This window comes from Cucumis melo, chromosome 12, assembly GCF_025177605.1.
Source record: "Cucumis melo cultivar AY chromosome 12, USDA_Cmelo_AY_1.0, whole genome shotgun sequence".
Lineage (NCBI taxonomy): Eukaryota > Viridiplantae > Streptophyta > Magnoliopsida > Cucurbitales > Cucurbitaceae > Cucumis > Cucumis melo.
The window spans coordinates 21,186,848-21,203,319 of NC_066868.1; the positions used below are offsets into that span (position 1 = coordinate 21,186,848).

The 16,472-nt window shown below is 35.6% G+C and overlaps 3 protein-coding genes across 9 annotated transcripts; all 3 read right to left on the reverse strand.

The window, feature by feature from the left end:
• Positions 1 to 1,491: 1,491 nt before the first annotated feature.
• LOC127144473 (uncharacterized) lies at positions 1,492 to 7,520 on the reverse strand. Of its 6 annotated transcripts, XM_051080492.1 has the most exons (6): positions 7,435 to 7,520; positions 7,214 to 7,281; positions 3,854 to 6,581; positions 3,507 to 3,678; positions 2,505 to 2,640; positions 1,492 to 1,786 (listed from the first exon to the last, which is right to left on the reverse strand). In XM_051080492.1, the coding sequence occupies exon 3, from the start codon at positions 6,337 to 6,339 to the stop codon at positions 4,273 to 4,275; it is 2,067 nt and encodes a 688-aa protein (XP_050936449.1). In that variant the 5' UTR covers positions 6,340 to 6,581; positions 7,214 to 7,281; positions 7,435 to 7,520; the 3' UTR covers positions 1,492 to 1,786; positions 2,505 to 2,640; positions 3,507 to 3,678; positions 3,854 to 4,272. The 6 variants fall into 6 exon arrangements, with proteins under 6 accessions (XP_050936449.1, XP_050936447.1, XP_050936450.1 ...); XM_051080490.1 differs by having other exon boundaries at positions 2,505 to 3,678; XM_051080493.1 differs by lacking the exon at positions 1,492 to 1,786 and having other exon boundaries at positions 1,834 to 3,678; positions 3,854 to 5,455; positions 5,567 to 6,581.
• A 1,382-nt stretch (positions 7,521 to 8,902) lies between these two features.
• LOC127143821 (pyruvate kinase 2, cytosolic-like) lies at positions 8,903 to 12,398 on the reverse strand. Of its 2 annotated transcripts, none has more exons than XM_051080500.1 (8): positions 12,380 to 12,398; positions 12,116 to 12,279; positions 11,943 to 12,023; positions 11,756 to 11,827; positions 10,943 to 11,087; positions 10,587 to 10,673; positions 9,160 to 9,225; positions 8,903 to 9,027 (listed from the first exon to the last, which is right to left on the reverse strand). In XM_051080500.1, exons 2-6 carry the CDS (start codon positions 12,119 to 12,121, stop codon positions 10,603 to 10,605), a joined length of 375 nt encoding a protein of 124 aa, XP_050936457.1. In that variant the 5' UTR covers positions 12,122 to 12,279; positions 12,380 to 12,398; the 3' UTR covers positions 8,903 to 9,027; positions 9,160 to 9,225; positions 10,587 to 10,602. The 2 variants fall into 2 exon arrangements, with proteins under 2 accessions (XP_050936457.1, XP_050936456.1); XM_051080499.1 differs by having other exon boundaries at positions 9,148 to 9,225.
• LOC127143820 (pyruvate kinase 2, cytosolic-like) lies at positions 12,145 to 15,814 on the reverse strand. Its single transcript, XM_051079751.1, has 8 exons — positions 15,761 to 15,814; positions 15,555 to 15,641; positions 13,429 to 13,525; positions 13,225 to 13,322; positions 13,086 to 13,112; positions 12,958 to 13,044; positions 12,380 to 12,454; positions 12,145 to 12,279 (listed from the first exon to the last, which is right to left on the reverse strand). The coding sequence occupies exons 1-8, from the start codon at positions 15,812 to 15,814 to the stop codon at positions 12,145 to 12,147; spliced, it is 660 nt and encodes a 219-aa protein (XP_050935708.1).
• Between the last annotated feature and the right edge of the window lie 658 nt (positions 15,815 to 16,472).

The following is a 16,472-nucleotide window of genomic DNA, read 5'->3' on the forward strand; positions in this document are numbered from 1 at the left end:
ATTATGTCTTTTATCTTAAATTAGTATATTTCTTCTTGATTTTTTAGATCAACACTACAAATTTATAACATTTTCTTTTCTTTGGAGAGTGTGTTTTTAAATTTAAAATTAGTATTATTTTAGATGATAAAAATTTAATATTTTTAGACATCACAAAACCAAAAGAGTTGGAAACTGAAATATAGTGTCAAACATTTTTTGATCTTTATTAAAGTTTATCTTTTTTCATGCTTTAGTAATAGAACTAATTTCACTTAACAAGGTCCAAAACTTGATGATTAATCTTGAGTTTATGATTTCAGCGAAGTCAGTTCCACCAATCTACAAAATTATAATATACAAAATATAAAGGATGGCATACAAATTATATATAGACATTTTGGACAACTGCAACGACTCTTTTTTTAGTACACGGTTGCAGGGATAGGGGTGCACTTAGGTGCGCATATTAGCACGGGGAAGATAAAAACCTTCATTAGAAGCCGAGTAACGTCTGCCATTGTGGATACAGACTCCTCTGTAAAATTTTCTACACCAGATTTTACATCTTCTTTAATTTGTGAGATGATTCAGCATATGATCAAATTAATTTTTCATATTACAGGAAAATGTCATTTCACCACCCAAATTAAGACAAAAATATACCAAAACCCCCATAATCACACCACGTAAACTACCTTTGCAATAGAATCAGACAACCCGGGGATGGAATTCTCAGGAACGGTCTCCATACTGAGCTTCCGCTTACGTGGGTTAGAAGAGGGAGCAGGCTCTTCAACTTAGTCGGCGAGGGTTTGGAATCGGGAACCATGGAATTGGTATCGGACGGTGAAGCATTTTCTTTGGAAGACGACGTAGGTTTTCGAGGAGTCTGTCGCCCTTGATTCCGGCGCCGTTAGCGCTAGGAATAGAAGATGGCAGTGGATCGGCGACATGGGTATATAGCAAAATAGGGTTTCTTGGGTGCGTGCTTCATTTTAGAGAATGGAAATTGAGAGATAGGAAGAGTGAAGATGAGGAAGACGAAGGAGACAAGAAAGCGAGAGAGAAGAGGAGGAGGAGAGAGAGAGTTACCGTTGAGAAGAAAGATGAAGAAATGAGAACCGAGGGAGAAGCGGTGAAGGGAGGGCTTCGAAGAAGACAGAGTGAAGTTTTTTTCGAAATTTGAAATGGTGTAAAATGACTTGTACCGTATAAAAATTTATTTGTAAACATAAATAAATATAAATGTTTTGTGATTTTTTTGTTTAATAATGTTTAACACAGGTCCCAATTACACTTTCAAATTTTAATTTAGAATTTATAGGAGCAAAACTAGATGTAATAAAGAATTCTAAATGTTCTTCAACTTTTAAAATGATTCAAAAACATTTACTTTTAGATTAAAATCGTTAAAATTTTATTTCAAGAATATACTTAGAACTTAAAAAGAGTCCAAAAATATTCTTCTTAATCTAAATTATTTAACAATTTTCTTACTAACTAAAATAATTTTAAGTTAAGATCATAGTCTTAATTTCATTTAACTATTAACATACAGCGATCGATCAAAAACACAACTAATTTTTTCTAGTTATTGTCGTAATCAACACACTTAATTAATTGTCAAATAAAAAATATATTTGACTATTAACACTCTTTTTTGTTTGACTAATTATACTATGTTTGAAGGGGAAATTTTCGTTGTGGAAATTTACTCTGATTTCTTTTTACAGTTCTGAGATTTGCATGATTGTAAGGCGAAGAGTAACTCAAGTTGAATCCTTTGAATTTCAAGATAGAGCACCTATATGGTAAATGAAAAATTAGCATGAAATAATCTCTTATACAAGAAGATTTTACTTTGTGTATGGACATTTGGGTTTTAGATCCAATAAGAAGAATGGTGGATAATCAACCAAGAAACAATCAAGAAGTTCTTGCAATAAACCAAGCATGGGAACAATCAAGAACAACCTCAAGATTTTCAACAATGACATGAAAACAAACAACAAAACCTATTAAGAAAGCAAGAATTACCTCAGAGTATCTTAGAATTTCCATCAAGAATTAAAGAACCTACAAGATTACCTCAGATGATTGAAAACTAAGAAGAAGACCTTTGTATAGATTCAGATTCTTCTAAGAAAGAGGAATTAATTCCTAAATCCTCATCCCAACATTCCTCCAAGATTTCAACCTCCAACTTTGTTTCAAACCATTCAACATTAAAGAAACATGAATCAAAAAAATTTCCAAGATTCAAAAAAAGAATTTGACTTAAACAAAAGAGAAATGCATTTCATCAAAAATTTCATGTAAAAAAGACATTATTTGCACACCCAATCTCAAATTCAACAAACTTAAATTTCTTTTCCAAAACATTCCAAAAGAATTGCATGCAAAAAGAACCAAGATCAGATCTTATATTTATATCTCTACTGAACCAACATTAAATCAGGGACTATATCAAACTTATTTGTATGAAGTATTCCAACCTCTCAACTTAAACAAGTTAACATTACCTGTCAAGATCGACATTAACATCGATTGCAAAAGTTTCACAAATGGGAGCCATGGGGTCTCCCATTTCTCAACAAGTCCAATGCTCCCTTTGTTATTGTTCTTCCATTTCATTTTAGCTCACCTCCTTTTCTTAGCCTACATCTTTTAGAAATCAAACTCAATCGTGCAATTGGAACCAACAAAATTGGGATTCAATTGAGTCAGCTCATTCTTGAAAATTTAACAGCGAAATTACATGAATTGAGACTCACATATTCACATATATATGTATGTGTGTACTGCTTTTCTTGCTTGTTAATGTTTCCTTTTGTTATATCATGTTTTAAAACTTGAAAATTTGAAACAACGTTCAAGCTAAGAAAGAAAACTTCATAAAACAAGCAAAGCAGAAGTGATCAATCACATTTTTGTTCAAATAGAGCTCACAATACCCTCCCATGCAAATTTGTTAATCAATGCTAAAATGGAAGCACGAAAGAAAAATAAAAGCTTCCTAATATTTCAATCAATATTCATGTAGGCTCTTTAGTCAAATGTGATGTGAATATTTCAAACCTTGAGAGAAAAAGAGTTATTGAATATTTTCAAAATCAAAGAAGCAAAAATCAAAATATATTGTGATAACTATAGCAAAATATATCTAAGAATTACCAATTTCACAACATAATAAAACAAATAGATATTAGGCATAACTTCGTTAGAGAAGAAATTGAGAAAACAGAAACCTATGTTGCCAAGATTCATACCTCTAGCAATGCTTCGATAGGCTAACCAAGTTGGCTAGAAAAAAAAAATCAAAACAAAATACCTATTTTCTGATGTAACCGTTAGGCTCATTGTTGAAGCATATCCTTTAAATTTCTACATGCAAAAGAAGTCATAAATGAAGTTGAAAGATAGTTCATTTTATAAAATTCTTCACACACACAGATTGAAAAGCAGTGAAGAAGATAAACCTAGCAAAACTAGTTAACCTTTATGTTCTTTCTACTTTCACTAACCTTTCTCTTCATCTTCTTCTACTTATTGATTGTTCTACCTTCAGAAATCTCTATCCCTTCTCTTATGTACAACTAAAACGAAAGAGGAAAACTTTTGAGAGACTTGAGATATGCATGACTCTAAGGTGAAGAGTAACTCAAGTGGAGTCCTTTGCATTTCAAGATAGAGCACCTGTGTGATAGATGGAAAATCAGCGTGGAAGAATCTCTTATACAAAAAGATTTCACTTTGGGTATAGACATTTGGGTTTTAGATCCAACAGAAAGAGTGGTTGATAATCAACTAAGAAATACTCAACAATGGCATTAAAACGAGCAACAAAACCTATTAAGAAAGCAAGAATTACCTCAAAGTATCCTAGAACTTTCACCGAGAATTAAAGAACCTACAAGATTACCACAAATGAATGGAAACATAGAAAAAAACCTTTATATAGATTCAGATCCTTCTAAGAAAGAGGAATTAATTTATAAATCCTCATCCCAACATTCTTCCAAGATTTCAGACCCTAACATTGTTTCACACCCATTCTACATTACAGAAACATGAATTAAGAAAATTTCCAAATTTCGAAAGAAAAATCTGACCCAATAAAAGAAAATACAATTTCATCAAAATTTTAAGTTAAAAAGGACGGTTATTTCCATACCCAATCTCAAACTCAGCAAACTTAAATTTTTTTTTTAAGAACATTCCACGAGAATTGCAAGCATTTTACTTCACCTAACCAACCAAACTTTAAAGGCTAGGAAAATCTGGTTTTGGTTAAGCCATAAGTGAAGAGTTCCCCACACAAGTTCTCATACTGAGGGAACCAATGCATTCTACTTGACCTAACCGGCTGAACTCTAAGGGCAAAGCAGGTCTAGTTTTAGTTAGGCCAAAAGTGAGAATTCCCCACACAAGTTCTAATACTGAGGGAGCCCAACACATTCTACTTGACCTAACCGGCTCAACTCTAGGGGCAAGGCAGGTCTGGTTTTGGTTAGGCCAAAAGTGAAGAGTTCCCCACACAAGTTCTGATACTGAGGGAGCCCAACGCATCTTACTTGACCTAACTGGTTGAACTCTAAGAGCTAGGTAGGTCAGGTTTTGGTTAGGCCAAAAGTGAAGAGTTCCCCACACAAGCTCTGATACTGAGGGAGCCCAACGCATTCTACTTGACCTAACCGGCTGAACACTAAGGGCAAGGCAGGTCAGGTTTTGGTTAAGCCAAAAGTGAAGAGTTCCCCACACAAGTTCTGATACTGAGGGAGCCCAACGCATTCTACTTGACCTAACCGGCTGAACTCTAAGGGCTAGGTAGGTCAGGTTTTGGTTAGGCCAAAAGTGAAGAGTTCCCCACACAAGTTCTGATACTGAGGGAGCCCAACGCATTCTACTTGACCTAACCAGCTGAACACTAAGGGCAAGGGTAAGGCAGGTCTGGTTTTGGTTAGGCCAAAAGTGAAGAGTTCCCCACACAAGTTCTGATACTGAGGGAGCCCAACGCATTCTACTTGACCTAACCGGCTGAACTCTAAGGGCAAGGCAGGTCTGGTTTTGGTTAGGCCAAAAGTGAAGAGTTCCCCACACAAGTTCTGATACTGAGGGAGCCCAACGCATTCTATTTGGCCTAACCGACTGGGCTCTACGGGCAAGGCAAGTCTGATTTTGGTTAGGCCAAAAGTGAAGAGTTCCCCACACAAGTTCTGATACTGAGGGAGCCCAACGCATTTTACTTGACCTAACCGGCTGATCTCTAAGGGCTAGGTAGGTCAGGTTTTTGTTAGGCCAAAAGTGAAGAGTTCCCCACACAAGCTCTGATACTGAGGGAGCCCAACGCATCTTACTTGACCTAACTGGTTGAACTCTAAGGGCTAGGTAGGTCAGGTTTTGGTTAGGCCAAAAGTGAAGAGTTCCCCACACAAGCTCTGATACTGAGGGAGCCCAACGCATTCTACTTGACCTAACCGGCTGATCTCTAAGGGCTAGGTAGGTCAGGTTTTTGTTAGGCCAAAAGTGAAGAGTTCCCCACACAAGTTCTGATACTGAGGGAGCCCAACGCATTCTACTTGACCTAACCGGCTGAACTCTAAGGGCTAGGTAGGTCAGGTTTTGGTTAGGCCAAAAGTGAAGAGTTCCCCACACAAGTTCTGATACTGAGGGAGCCCAACGCATTCTACTTGACCTAACCGGCTGAACACTAAGGGCAAGGGTAAGGCAGGTCTGGTTTTGGTTAGGCCAAAAGTGAAGAGTTCCCCACACAAGTTCTGATACTGAGGGAGCCCAACGCATTCTACTTGACCTAACCGGCTGAACTCTAAGGGCAAGGCAGGTCTGGTTTTGGTTAGGCCAAAAGTGAAGAGTTCCCCACACAAGTTCTGATACTGAGGGAGCCCAACGCATTCTATTTGGCCTAACCGACTGGGCTCTACGGGCAAGGCAAGTCTGGTTTTGGTTAGGCCAAAAGTGAAGAGTTCCCCACACAAGTTCTGATACTGAGGGAGCCCAACGCATCTTACTTGACCTAACTGGTTGAACTCTAAGGGCTAGGTAGGTCAGGTTTTGGTTAGGCCAAAAGTGAAGAGTTCCCCACACAAGTTCTGATACTGAGGGAGCCCAACGCATTTTACTTGACCTAACCGGCTGATCTCTAAGGGCTAGGTAGGTCAGGTTTTTGTTAGGCCAAAAGTGAAGAGTTCCCCACACAAGCTCTGATACTGAGGGAGCCCAACGCATTCTATTTAGCCTAACCGGCTGAGCCCTACGGGTAAGGCAGGTCTTATTTTGGTTAGGCCAAAAGTGAAGAGTTCCCCACACAAGTTCTGATACTGAGGGAGCCCAACGCATTTTACTTGACCTAAGAATAGAGAATTTAAAAAATTTTTAAATTTAGGCAGTTTTGGTAAAATGAAAATTTCCCAAAGGACATGGAACATGCAAGGCTACAACCCCACCCCCCACTTAAAATTTTGCTTTGTCCTCAGAGCATTTTAAGCAAGATTCTAATGATGGAAGAAAAAAAAGAGACAGAAAACCTCCCGTTGCTTGCAAAAGTTCCAAGTTTGGTTATACTTCATTTCCGTTTATTCCTACAAAAAGAAAACAAGAATTTCTATCAAATTTTATTAAAGAGGTTAAACTAAAATTGAAAAAAAAAATCTACAGAATTTAAAAGAAAGGGGTAAAATTTTGCATTGTTTAAGATCGATCGTGCAAACATACTTTTCCTAATTCAACCTGGATCAATGACCAAAGGTTTCTCAAATACTATCAAACCTCATCTAGAAAATCTTCAAAACTTTTATTCCATAAGTCTTATTTTCGTCCTTATTCGAGCATTGTCCTTACTCCAAGAACAAAATTAATCGTTCAAACATGTCACTTTTAAAAGTTTTATTTGTTTTGTTCTCGATATATCCAATTCAATGATAGTCTAGTAAAAAAGGGTATTATTTGTGAAAGATGAACTTTTAATGCTATTTCCAACCCTCACTTAGTTAAATTCTATCAGCTATTTCCAAACCTCACTTAGTTAAATTCTATCAGCTATTTCCAACCCTCACTTAGTTAAATTCTATCTAAAATGTAATGAAGTCTAGCATCAAAGACAATTTATGATTTAATGCAGTGAGAAATACTTAAGCTTTAAAATACTATCATCTTACATAACTTGAAAAAAGAACAATAAAAAACTCCTTTATTTTCAGTTAAAGAAAAACACCTGCCTCTTATCACGCGCTTCCTTCACTCAACAACACCATGCTTTTGGTCTGTCTTCAAAGAACAATCCTGAAATTGTGAAAAAGAAAGTCAAATTCAAATGTAAGATCACAGCTAAAATGAAAAAATTAATCGAAGAGAAAAAAATTTAAGCATCTTTAATAGTACAAAAGTTGCGAAAGAGCTCTTTTCAACCTCTACAATAATCGATTGAATGCTGACCTTCGTACAAATGTGCATATAATGGACATCAGAATTTACAACCAAATGGTTCAATTCAACACAAGCGAAGCTTTCCTGGTATTTTTAAGCCAGTTTCTCAACCTAAGTGGAAAAAGGAATTCATTTCTCGGAATCAATTTATATCTAATGTTTTATAGAACTTGTCAACACTATTCTGTATTAATATCATTCTAAGAGAGATAACAGTAACTTGATCAGGTTACACATGGATGATGGGTCAACAGAACTGCAAACAGTGTTGCTGGACATTCTAACGTCTAAAAAGATAGATTCACATATAACTGCAAACTGTGTGTGTGTCTATATATATGTACCTATTTAAAAAGAGAGAGGGACTTTATTTGTTAATGCACTTTATGGAGTTCATCACTCAGTTCTTAACCGACATGCAAACTTTCAACTCGTAAAAAGTAAACCAAGTTTTATGTCAAAGTTCAACCTCTCCTATAACAACTGCATAAATTTCTCCTTCCCCTTCTTATCGAAAACTATGATACTTGCTCTCAGTTCCACCCATCCATAATGTAATTTATAACATTTAGTACAGGAGATAGATAGGCCATTACCTCACTTTCTAAGAGCGCAATCTTGTTGGTTGCCTCTTCATGTATCATTTCAAGTTCGTCCAACATCAATTCCATCATCTTATGCTCCTTCAAAGCAGCCTGGAATTGTTTTTGGAGCTCCTTTCTTTCTAGCAAAACATTATCAAACTTGATTTCCAGAAATTGCAAATATTGTTGCAACTAAATGAAATCAACCATTATCAAGTATAAAAAGGGAAAAACAAATTTTGTATAATCTTTCTAAGTAGCCTATGTGATACTCCAATACTTCAATCACTTATTGACTGAAACTAGTAAAGTTCCCAGAAGCCACCAACGCACATAACTAGAGAAAATGCAATTGTCAATCATATGAACTTTCAACTATAGTCACTTGAGACTGATGAATGAAAACAAACAAACAAAATGTTGAACTACACTTCTCCTGGTAATAAGTAAAATAGTTCAAACTATTGCTCAATAACTCAGGCTGCAAAGAACTCAATGGTACGATTCTCCCTTTCGAAGTCTTAAACACCTTACTACCGTAATATTTTATGCTTCAAAATCTTAAGGATTCTCTAATCTTTACTAGAAACAACCGTAATTATTTGATCATTCCAAACTTTTCACTTTAATATGATACCCATTTATGGCTAACATACTAGTTAAAAGTAGTTTGAGTACTCTGTTAACTCCTACTTGCAAGCAAATGAATGTCATGGAGATGTTGTCTATGAAAAATCTACTACCATAAGTTGAAGAATATTTTGCTTTATACATATTTTCCATAGAGAAACCTATGATAAAAAAATAGAGAAAAGAAAGACAAACAAAATATATCATTGTGGAACAAGCACATATGACAATCAAGAAACAATGGAGCAAGAGGGGTAACCTGCCTTTCCCTCCGTAAAGCAGCTAAAAATCGTCCAGGAAGAGAGACAATTGCGATTATCCACATCAAAGTTGTCCAAAATATGTTCAAGTGAAGACTGACCGAGGTCTTCGACAGCTCCAACCAAGTCTGAACAACAACAAAGGTTTTCAAGATAAATGAGCATGTCCGCATGAAAAACAAGAAAGGCCTCGTGACCAATAATATTGTAACATTCAGGAATTCTGAAAGAAAAGCCATTGAACCCACCAGTACCACTACCTTTGTTGCTGAACTACATGCCAATGACTTCTCCGAAGCTATAACCAGATTTATTGAACCCCAATTCTGCAAAACAAACAAATCCCTTCAACCAAACTGGCACCGAGGAAGCCATATAATCAATTGAGCAAGTAAGAAGTCAATACCAAATTTTTCATGAAAAGCTATTCACTAAGATAAGAACTTCAGAACAAAAGGATGACAACTGACCGTTTTACTAACTGAAACGTAACATAAAAGACGAAAGAATAAACTATTATTAAGAATAAGCATGGTTATGACATTATGTATTATCACACCTTGAAGCATTCATGCCAAAGATTGCTTTTTGAAACCAGAATACAGATCAGTCTTATGCTTTTTCATGTTTATGACATTTTGTATCTTCCCTCCTTTTCTCTTACAAAATTCTAACTAAATCAATCTTTGAGTGTAGTTAATCCATCTAAAAAAAAGATGAAAATGCTAAAACAAGCACAAAAGTGGCGGTTAACGTACATGGCTTGCAAGCATATAAAGGAAGAGATCGAATGCAGCAAATAGCCTTTATTGTAGATGTTCCTTTGGAAATGAATTCATGGTTCTTAGGTAGGTTAGCTTTCTTCGAATTTACTCTCCTTGAAACTTCAAAACTGGGTAGTTTATGGTTTTTATTTTATCATTTGGGTGGACTGTTGAGATTTTAGTGTAATTATTTGTTTCTATCTTTGGGATGTTTGAATTCCTCGATTGGAAGTTTTCCGTAACTTCCTTAGTTCCTTGGTAATATTTTCATTTGATCAACAAAAATTTTCTGTTTCGAAGTTGAAAGAATCAAGGTAATAATGTGACAAATACGGATTGGGAGAAATGCAAGAGTTCTTATAAGAAGAAATGGGATGGGGAGAAACTCTGGCCTCTGTCAAGGTTCCACCTTCAGTTTGGTGAACTTTTTCTAACTCAGGAGCCCCTTAGTGCACAGGATTTTAGAATGTTTTCCCTTCTCCTTTTACTTCAAATAGTATCAAAGAAACTTTTTAGTTCTTTTTGTGGGGGAGAAACTTACCTAAAGAGACTTAACAGAGTAACAAAAGAATGCAGCACTAAATGGTAGTTATAACGGAAAGCATGCAGCATTTTCTTTGGCCATAACAGCCTCCACTTTTAGAGATATTCCTTTGTTTTACTTGTAACTTTATCCTTTCCCGGCAAGGGTTTGTGTTTTATTTTCATGTATGGTTTTCCTTCTACTTCCCTTTACTGGGCCCTTTTCTAGTCCTTTTAGTGCACTCATGACCTCACGTCAAATGTTCGTTTTCTCCAAATGAAAGTTGTGCCTTAATTAATTCATTAATGAAATAGTAATGAATGAAGGAATGGAAGTACCTTATACTACATAAAGCTTAGGTTTAAAAGCTGTGTTTCTATCTCATACACACGCAAATTACCTCAGCACATATTCTACTAACGGTTGAAACGGTTTCTACTGGACGTAATCCACGATGTCTCAGCCCCAAGAAGAATTGCATCACTTCCTGCATACTCATGAGAAGACAGGTTATAAAAAACTCCATACAACCATACCCCCTGTTAGGAATGGAACTAAGAACCCTGATTCGTATATAATGATACAATTGAACATAAAATAGATAAATTTTAAAAAATTTCAACCCAATCTTCAGCATCAGTTATTATGAGATCTGTGGCTTTAGAAGGTAGAGAGGGATTTAAAAGAACCATGACTTAAAAAATCCCTACATCTTCGGTCTTTAAACAATAGAGATTTAAAAATTGAATAACTCACCATCAAGTACAGCATTGGCAACAACAGTAGCTACTGCACGTGTAGGTCTCAAGTTGTTAGTCATGCTGTCTACCACACGAGTTACAACAGCAGGCTTTCCAGCCATATTACATCTATAAAGGGCAGTTTTCTGAAACAAAAACACCTGTAACAATGTAGAAAACAGAAATAATCAATCCTAAGGAAACCATGGTAAAGAATACGAGTAAAAAGTGAGCTGACAATGACTTACCTCTACACTTTCCATCTTTGCAAATACTTGAGTTTGGTTAAGGTGAACATATGGCAAGTGGGTTCAATTCCTTTTACCACAGAAAACTATAATACAAGTTCTTTCACTACTTAAAACCCAAATTCCACAACCACAGTTATGCAAGAAGAAGAACAACAACAAAAATGCCTCTTAAACTCCAACAAGAAGTACAGAAGAACTTGAATTTCAAAAGGGAACTTAACTTACCTCCGTACTTCCATGGCAGAATAGAGTGAGCTAGAAATTAGAAAACACAAAGAATGAAGTTGATTTTGAGGTGCATCCGGAAGGCAATTTAAAGCTTTTGGCAGTAGCTATGTAACAAATTTCCAAAGCGAGCCGCCATAATCGACTAAAAACAGAAATCAAAATGAATGAGTAATCAAATTAATATTCAGTGTATCTGAAAAAACAAACATAGTTATTCTGACAAACCCTGCATAATTATTCTGAGATTATAAAGATGGTGTTTAAAATGTATTCAATTCATTTTAAAAGGTTAACCATGAAAAGGAAGAATAGTGGAGACCATGAACTACTAAAAGCTGACAATGACTTACCTCTACACTTTCCATCTTTGCAAATATTTGAGTTTGGTTAAGGTCACCTAGCTTAGAAAGAAATTGTCGAGCCTACATAAAAATTTAATTTAGCAATCAATATCCTCTATTGTAATAATCAACATAGTCAAATCACCCACAGTCGATCATTTGTTAAAAGTGAAGACTCAATGCAAGGAAATAATACTTGTCGAACATCTTCCACATGTCTAGCATGTGACAGAGAGAGGAAGTCAACCTTGTTTTTCACTCCCCACGTAGCTATGATCTAAAGTCACCAGTCAGGATAAAAAAAATCTACGAGCTACCAATCATGTTAAGGTTGTATAAGCTAATTGCAAGCAATCAAAGAGACTTAACAGGCATAACAAACAAGAAACTGAAGAATGTTACTCTTTGTCTTTCTCATCAAGTGTTGGAAGATCAATGTGAATTTCAGAAGCATGCAAAGAGTACATTGTACCAACCAAAGTGGCAGAGTTCTTTACCACACAACCAACATCATCTCCTTTCACTTTGAAAACCTGATAAATCCCCAACAGACATAACTCAGCATAACATCATTTACCACGATTCCTTACAGTGAAGAAAAATTTGAAGATCGCTACCAATATGCTCCATTACCTCCAACCAGACAGATGTTTCACTTCCAGTAAAGAGGTACTGACCAAGAAAAGGGGTGTCTCCTTTCTTAACGACCTATATAAGAAAATTTCAAGTTTAGTAATATGAAGGAGATTACTGAAAGAACGCCTATCTTTTATAAAGTTTGACTTTGCAAAATATCTTATTTGCATAAACTAAAGAATATTAAAATCTCAACCTCTTGTCAATTTTTAATGAAAAACTCACGTGTCTTCATACGATGCAATTTTGACTGAGAGTAAATTGCATCAGGCAACAGATACGATGCAGACAAGTAATTAGATCATTAGTATAGTCAGTTAACATTAGATTAGTTGATGATTTTAGATTAAATAAGAGTTTGGATTTATTTATTTGTTTGTTTTATTTTCTTGTATAACAAATGGCCACTTCTAGAAATATACGAGGGGCTTTTGAATATCAATTTAAAATAAAACTTTAATTCACAGAAAGTTTTTCCTGCACTTCAGGGCTACAGATTTTCTTTGTTTGGCTGTGGATGTGGCCTAATCTAAAATGTTCCACAAGTAGTATGAAGTTTTATAGTATTTCCCAACCTTTGAAAGTCCACCATAATTTATAGGTAGCAGCTCCGAAGATGCCTCTAGTTCTTGATTGGGTGTTAGAACAACAAACCCATCTTCCTGAAGAGAGATAGATTTCTCACTTTAGTTACAACCAACACCTCAGGACCCACTGTATCCAGCATAACCTGAAAAATGCAGAAGAATTATCTTACTTATTCTTTGGCCAAGTTACTAAGAAAATGGTAGGAAAGTTCAAATGATAAAATATACACTCAAACATATTAGAAACGAACATACAGCACAAAGTTTCTTGGTGCTTTTAACAGCAATCTTTAAATTTTCCAAAGTCTCTTGATGGTAATCCGGACTACCCCATGAAAAGTCGAACCAAGCAACTAACAGCCACCAAAGAAAAAATAGAAAAACAAAAGTTCCTTACTTTAACTCAAACGCATTACCCACTAGAAACAAAAGGAGAGTTGCTAAGGAAGCCAACCAAACCCAACATTGCAGCCGTAAAACAAGCAGAAATAACTTGTACAGATCGAGAGTTAGGCCCCACAGTACCAACAATCTTAGTCATTGTAGGAAAGAACCTCTGGAAAACAAGAGGGCAACAAACAACAAAATTTCAAGGAGCCTCAAATACAAGAAAAAAATGCAATCTTTTTAAGATATCCCAAACCTTCACTCCTAACTTCTCGATCAAATCTTATGTTTCCAAAACTCATATGCTTATCAAAACTAGTAGTAAAGCTTGTTGAAATTGATCTCAATGTTCTCAGTGAATTCCTTGAGCGTGTTTCTTCGATAGACGAAGGTTTACTTTCACTGTGTTGCAGGTGAAAACTTTCACGACTCCTGGACAGGGGACAAAGCAAGTAGAACAGAAGAACCAACAAATACTTCTACTATTTGATTTTGAAGAAGAGAATCACAGGAGATGGGGGACATCAGAAGAATTTCAACCACACACAGAAAACAGATAAAAAATAGTATAGTCGACAACCCAAGAGCCATTTAACTGAAATATTTCCTAAATGATTAGCTGGTAATTATTTAATCTTAGAAGAGAACTAGAATTTACCCTGGTCTATAGACAATACACAGAGAAATGACAATATGATGTGAGCGATTGTTACTAAAGGAAAAAAATAGTTTACTGACGATGAATTGAAGTAGCCTTTCCTTTGTAATTGAATGATTTAAAGAGTGATCTAATGAATGTTATAAAAAATAAATGAGGGGAGAGAAGCTCGACCATGGAGAGAAAATGGACAGTGAATGAAGTACCAAAAAAACAAACTAGCGAATGCAGTCATAGTTAAAATAAAACCATCTTCAAAAGTAGTCATAACTCAACCAAATGGTACTATATTTTCTATAAACCCAACTTCTTTTCACTTTTGAAATGTTCAATTTGTGTTAGTTCCTACACACAAAAAGGTCTCAAACTCCTGAAATGGATAGAATTACAGGGCTACAGGTTATAGTATTTTTGTGAACCTAAAGCAATTATGAAGCATAACCAAGTAGCAAACACAAACACAAACACTTGATGAAACTTCTAACAGTCACAAAAACTTTGGAAGTTAGTAGTGCAGAGAAAGAAAGTGAGAGAAGTCATTTCTGGCTTAAAAAATCCCTTTGGACTCCTTCCCAACTTCCCAGATGCAATTGAACCCCTTGAAAATGACCATAACTGACTCAAATTACAGTAAAAAATCAAATTGAGTGAACATATGGCAAGTGGGTTCAATTCCTTTTACCACAGAAAACTATAATACAAGTTCTTTCACTACTTAAAACCCAAATTCCACAACCACAGTTATGCAAGAAGAAGAACAACAACAAAAATGCCTCTTAAACTCCAACAAGAAGTACAGAAGAACTTGAATTTCAAAAGGGAACTTAACTTACCTCCGTACTTCCATGGCAGAATAGAGTGAGCTAGAAATTAGAAAACACAAAGAATGAAGTTGATTTTGAGGTGCATCCGGAAGGCAATTTAAAGCTTTTGGCAGTAGCTATGTAACAAATTTCCAAAGCGAGCCGCCATAATCGACTAAAAACATAAATCAAAATGAACGAGTAATCAAAGTAATATTCAGTAAATCTGAAAAAACAAACATAATTATTCTGACAAACCCTGCATAATTATTCTGAGATTATAAAGATGGTGTTTAAAATTGTATTCAATTCATTTTAAATGGTTAACCATGAAAAGGAAGAACAGTGGAGACCATGAACTACTAAAGGCATGCAATTTTTCACAGTATCATGATGAGAGACTTCATGCTTTAAGAAGTCTATGACACAAATCAAGATTATAAAGTGTCAAACATTTTTTAATCTTTATTAAAGTTTATCTTCTTTCATGCTTTAGTAATAGAACTAATTTAACTTAACAAGGTCCAAAACTTGATGATTAATCTTGAGTTTATGATTTCAGCCGCATACAGAAGTCAGTTCCACCAATCTACAAAATTACAATATACAAAATATAAAGGATGGCATACAAATTATATATAGACATTTTGGACAACTGCAACAACTTTTTTTTAGTACACGGTTGCAGGGATAGGGGTGCACTTAGGTGCGCATATTAGCACGAGGAAGATAAAAACCTTCATTAGAAGCCGAGTAACGTCTGCCATTGTGGATACACACTCCTCTGTAAAATTTTCTACACCAGATTTTACATCTTCTCTAATCTGTGAGATGATTCAGCATAAGACCAAATTAATTTTTCATATTACAGGAAAATGTCATTTCACCCCCAAATTAAGACAAAAATATACCAAAACTCCCATAATCACACCAAGTAAACTACCTTCGCAATGGAATCAGACAACCCAGGGATGGAATTCTCAGGAACGGTCTCCATACTGAGCTTCCGCTTACGTGGGTTAGAAGAGGGAGCAGGCTCTTCAACTTAGTCGGCGAGGGTTTGGAATCGGGAACCATGGAATTGGTATCGGACGGTGAAGCATTTTCTTTGGAAGACGACGTAGGTTTTCGAGGAGTCTGTCGCCCTTGATTCCGGCGCCGTTAGCGCTAGGAATAGAAGATGGCAGTGGATCGGCGACATGGGTATATAGCAAAATAGGGTTTCTTGGGTGCGTGCTTCATTTTAGAGAATGGAAATTGAGAGATAGGAAGAGTGAAGATGAGGAAGACGAAGGAGACAAGAAAGCGAGAGAGAAGAGGAGGAGGAGAGAGAGAGTTACCGTTGAGAAGAAAGATGAAGAAATGAGAACCGAGGGAGAAGCGGTGAAGGGAGGGCTTCGAAGAAGACAGAGTGAAGTTTTTTTCGAAATTTGAAATGGTGTAAAATGACTTGTACCGTATAAAAATTTATTTGTAAACATAAATAAATATAAATGTTTTGTGATTTTTTTGTTTAATAATGTTTAACACAGGTCCCAATTACACTTTCAAATTTTAATTTAGAATTTATAGGAGCAAAACTAGATGTAATAAAGAATTCTAAATGTTCTTCAACTTTTAAAATGATTCAAAAACATTTACTTTTAGATTAAAAT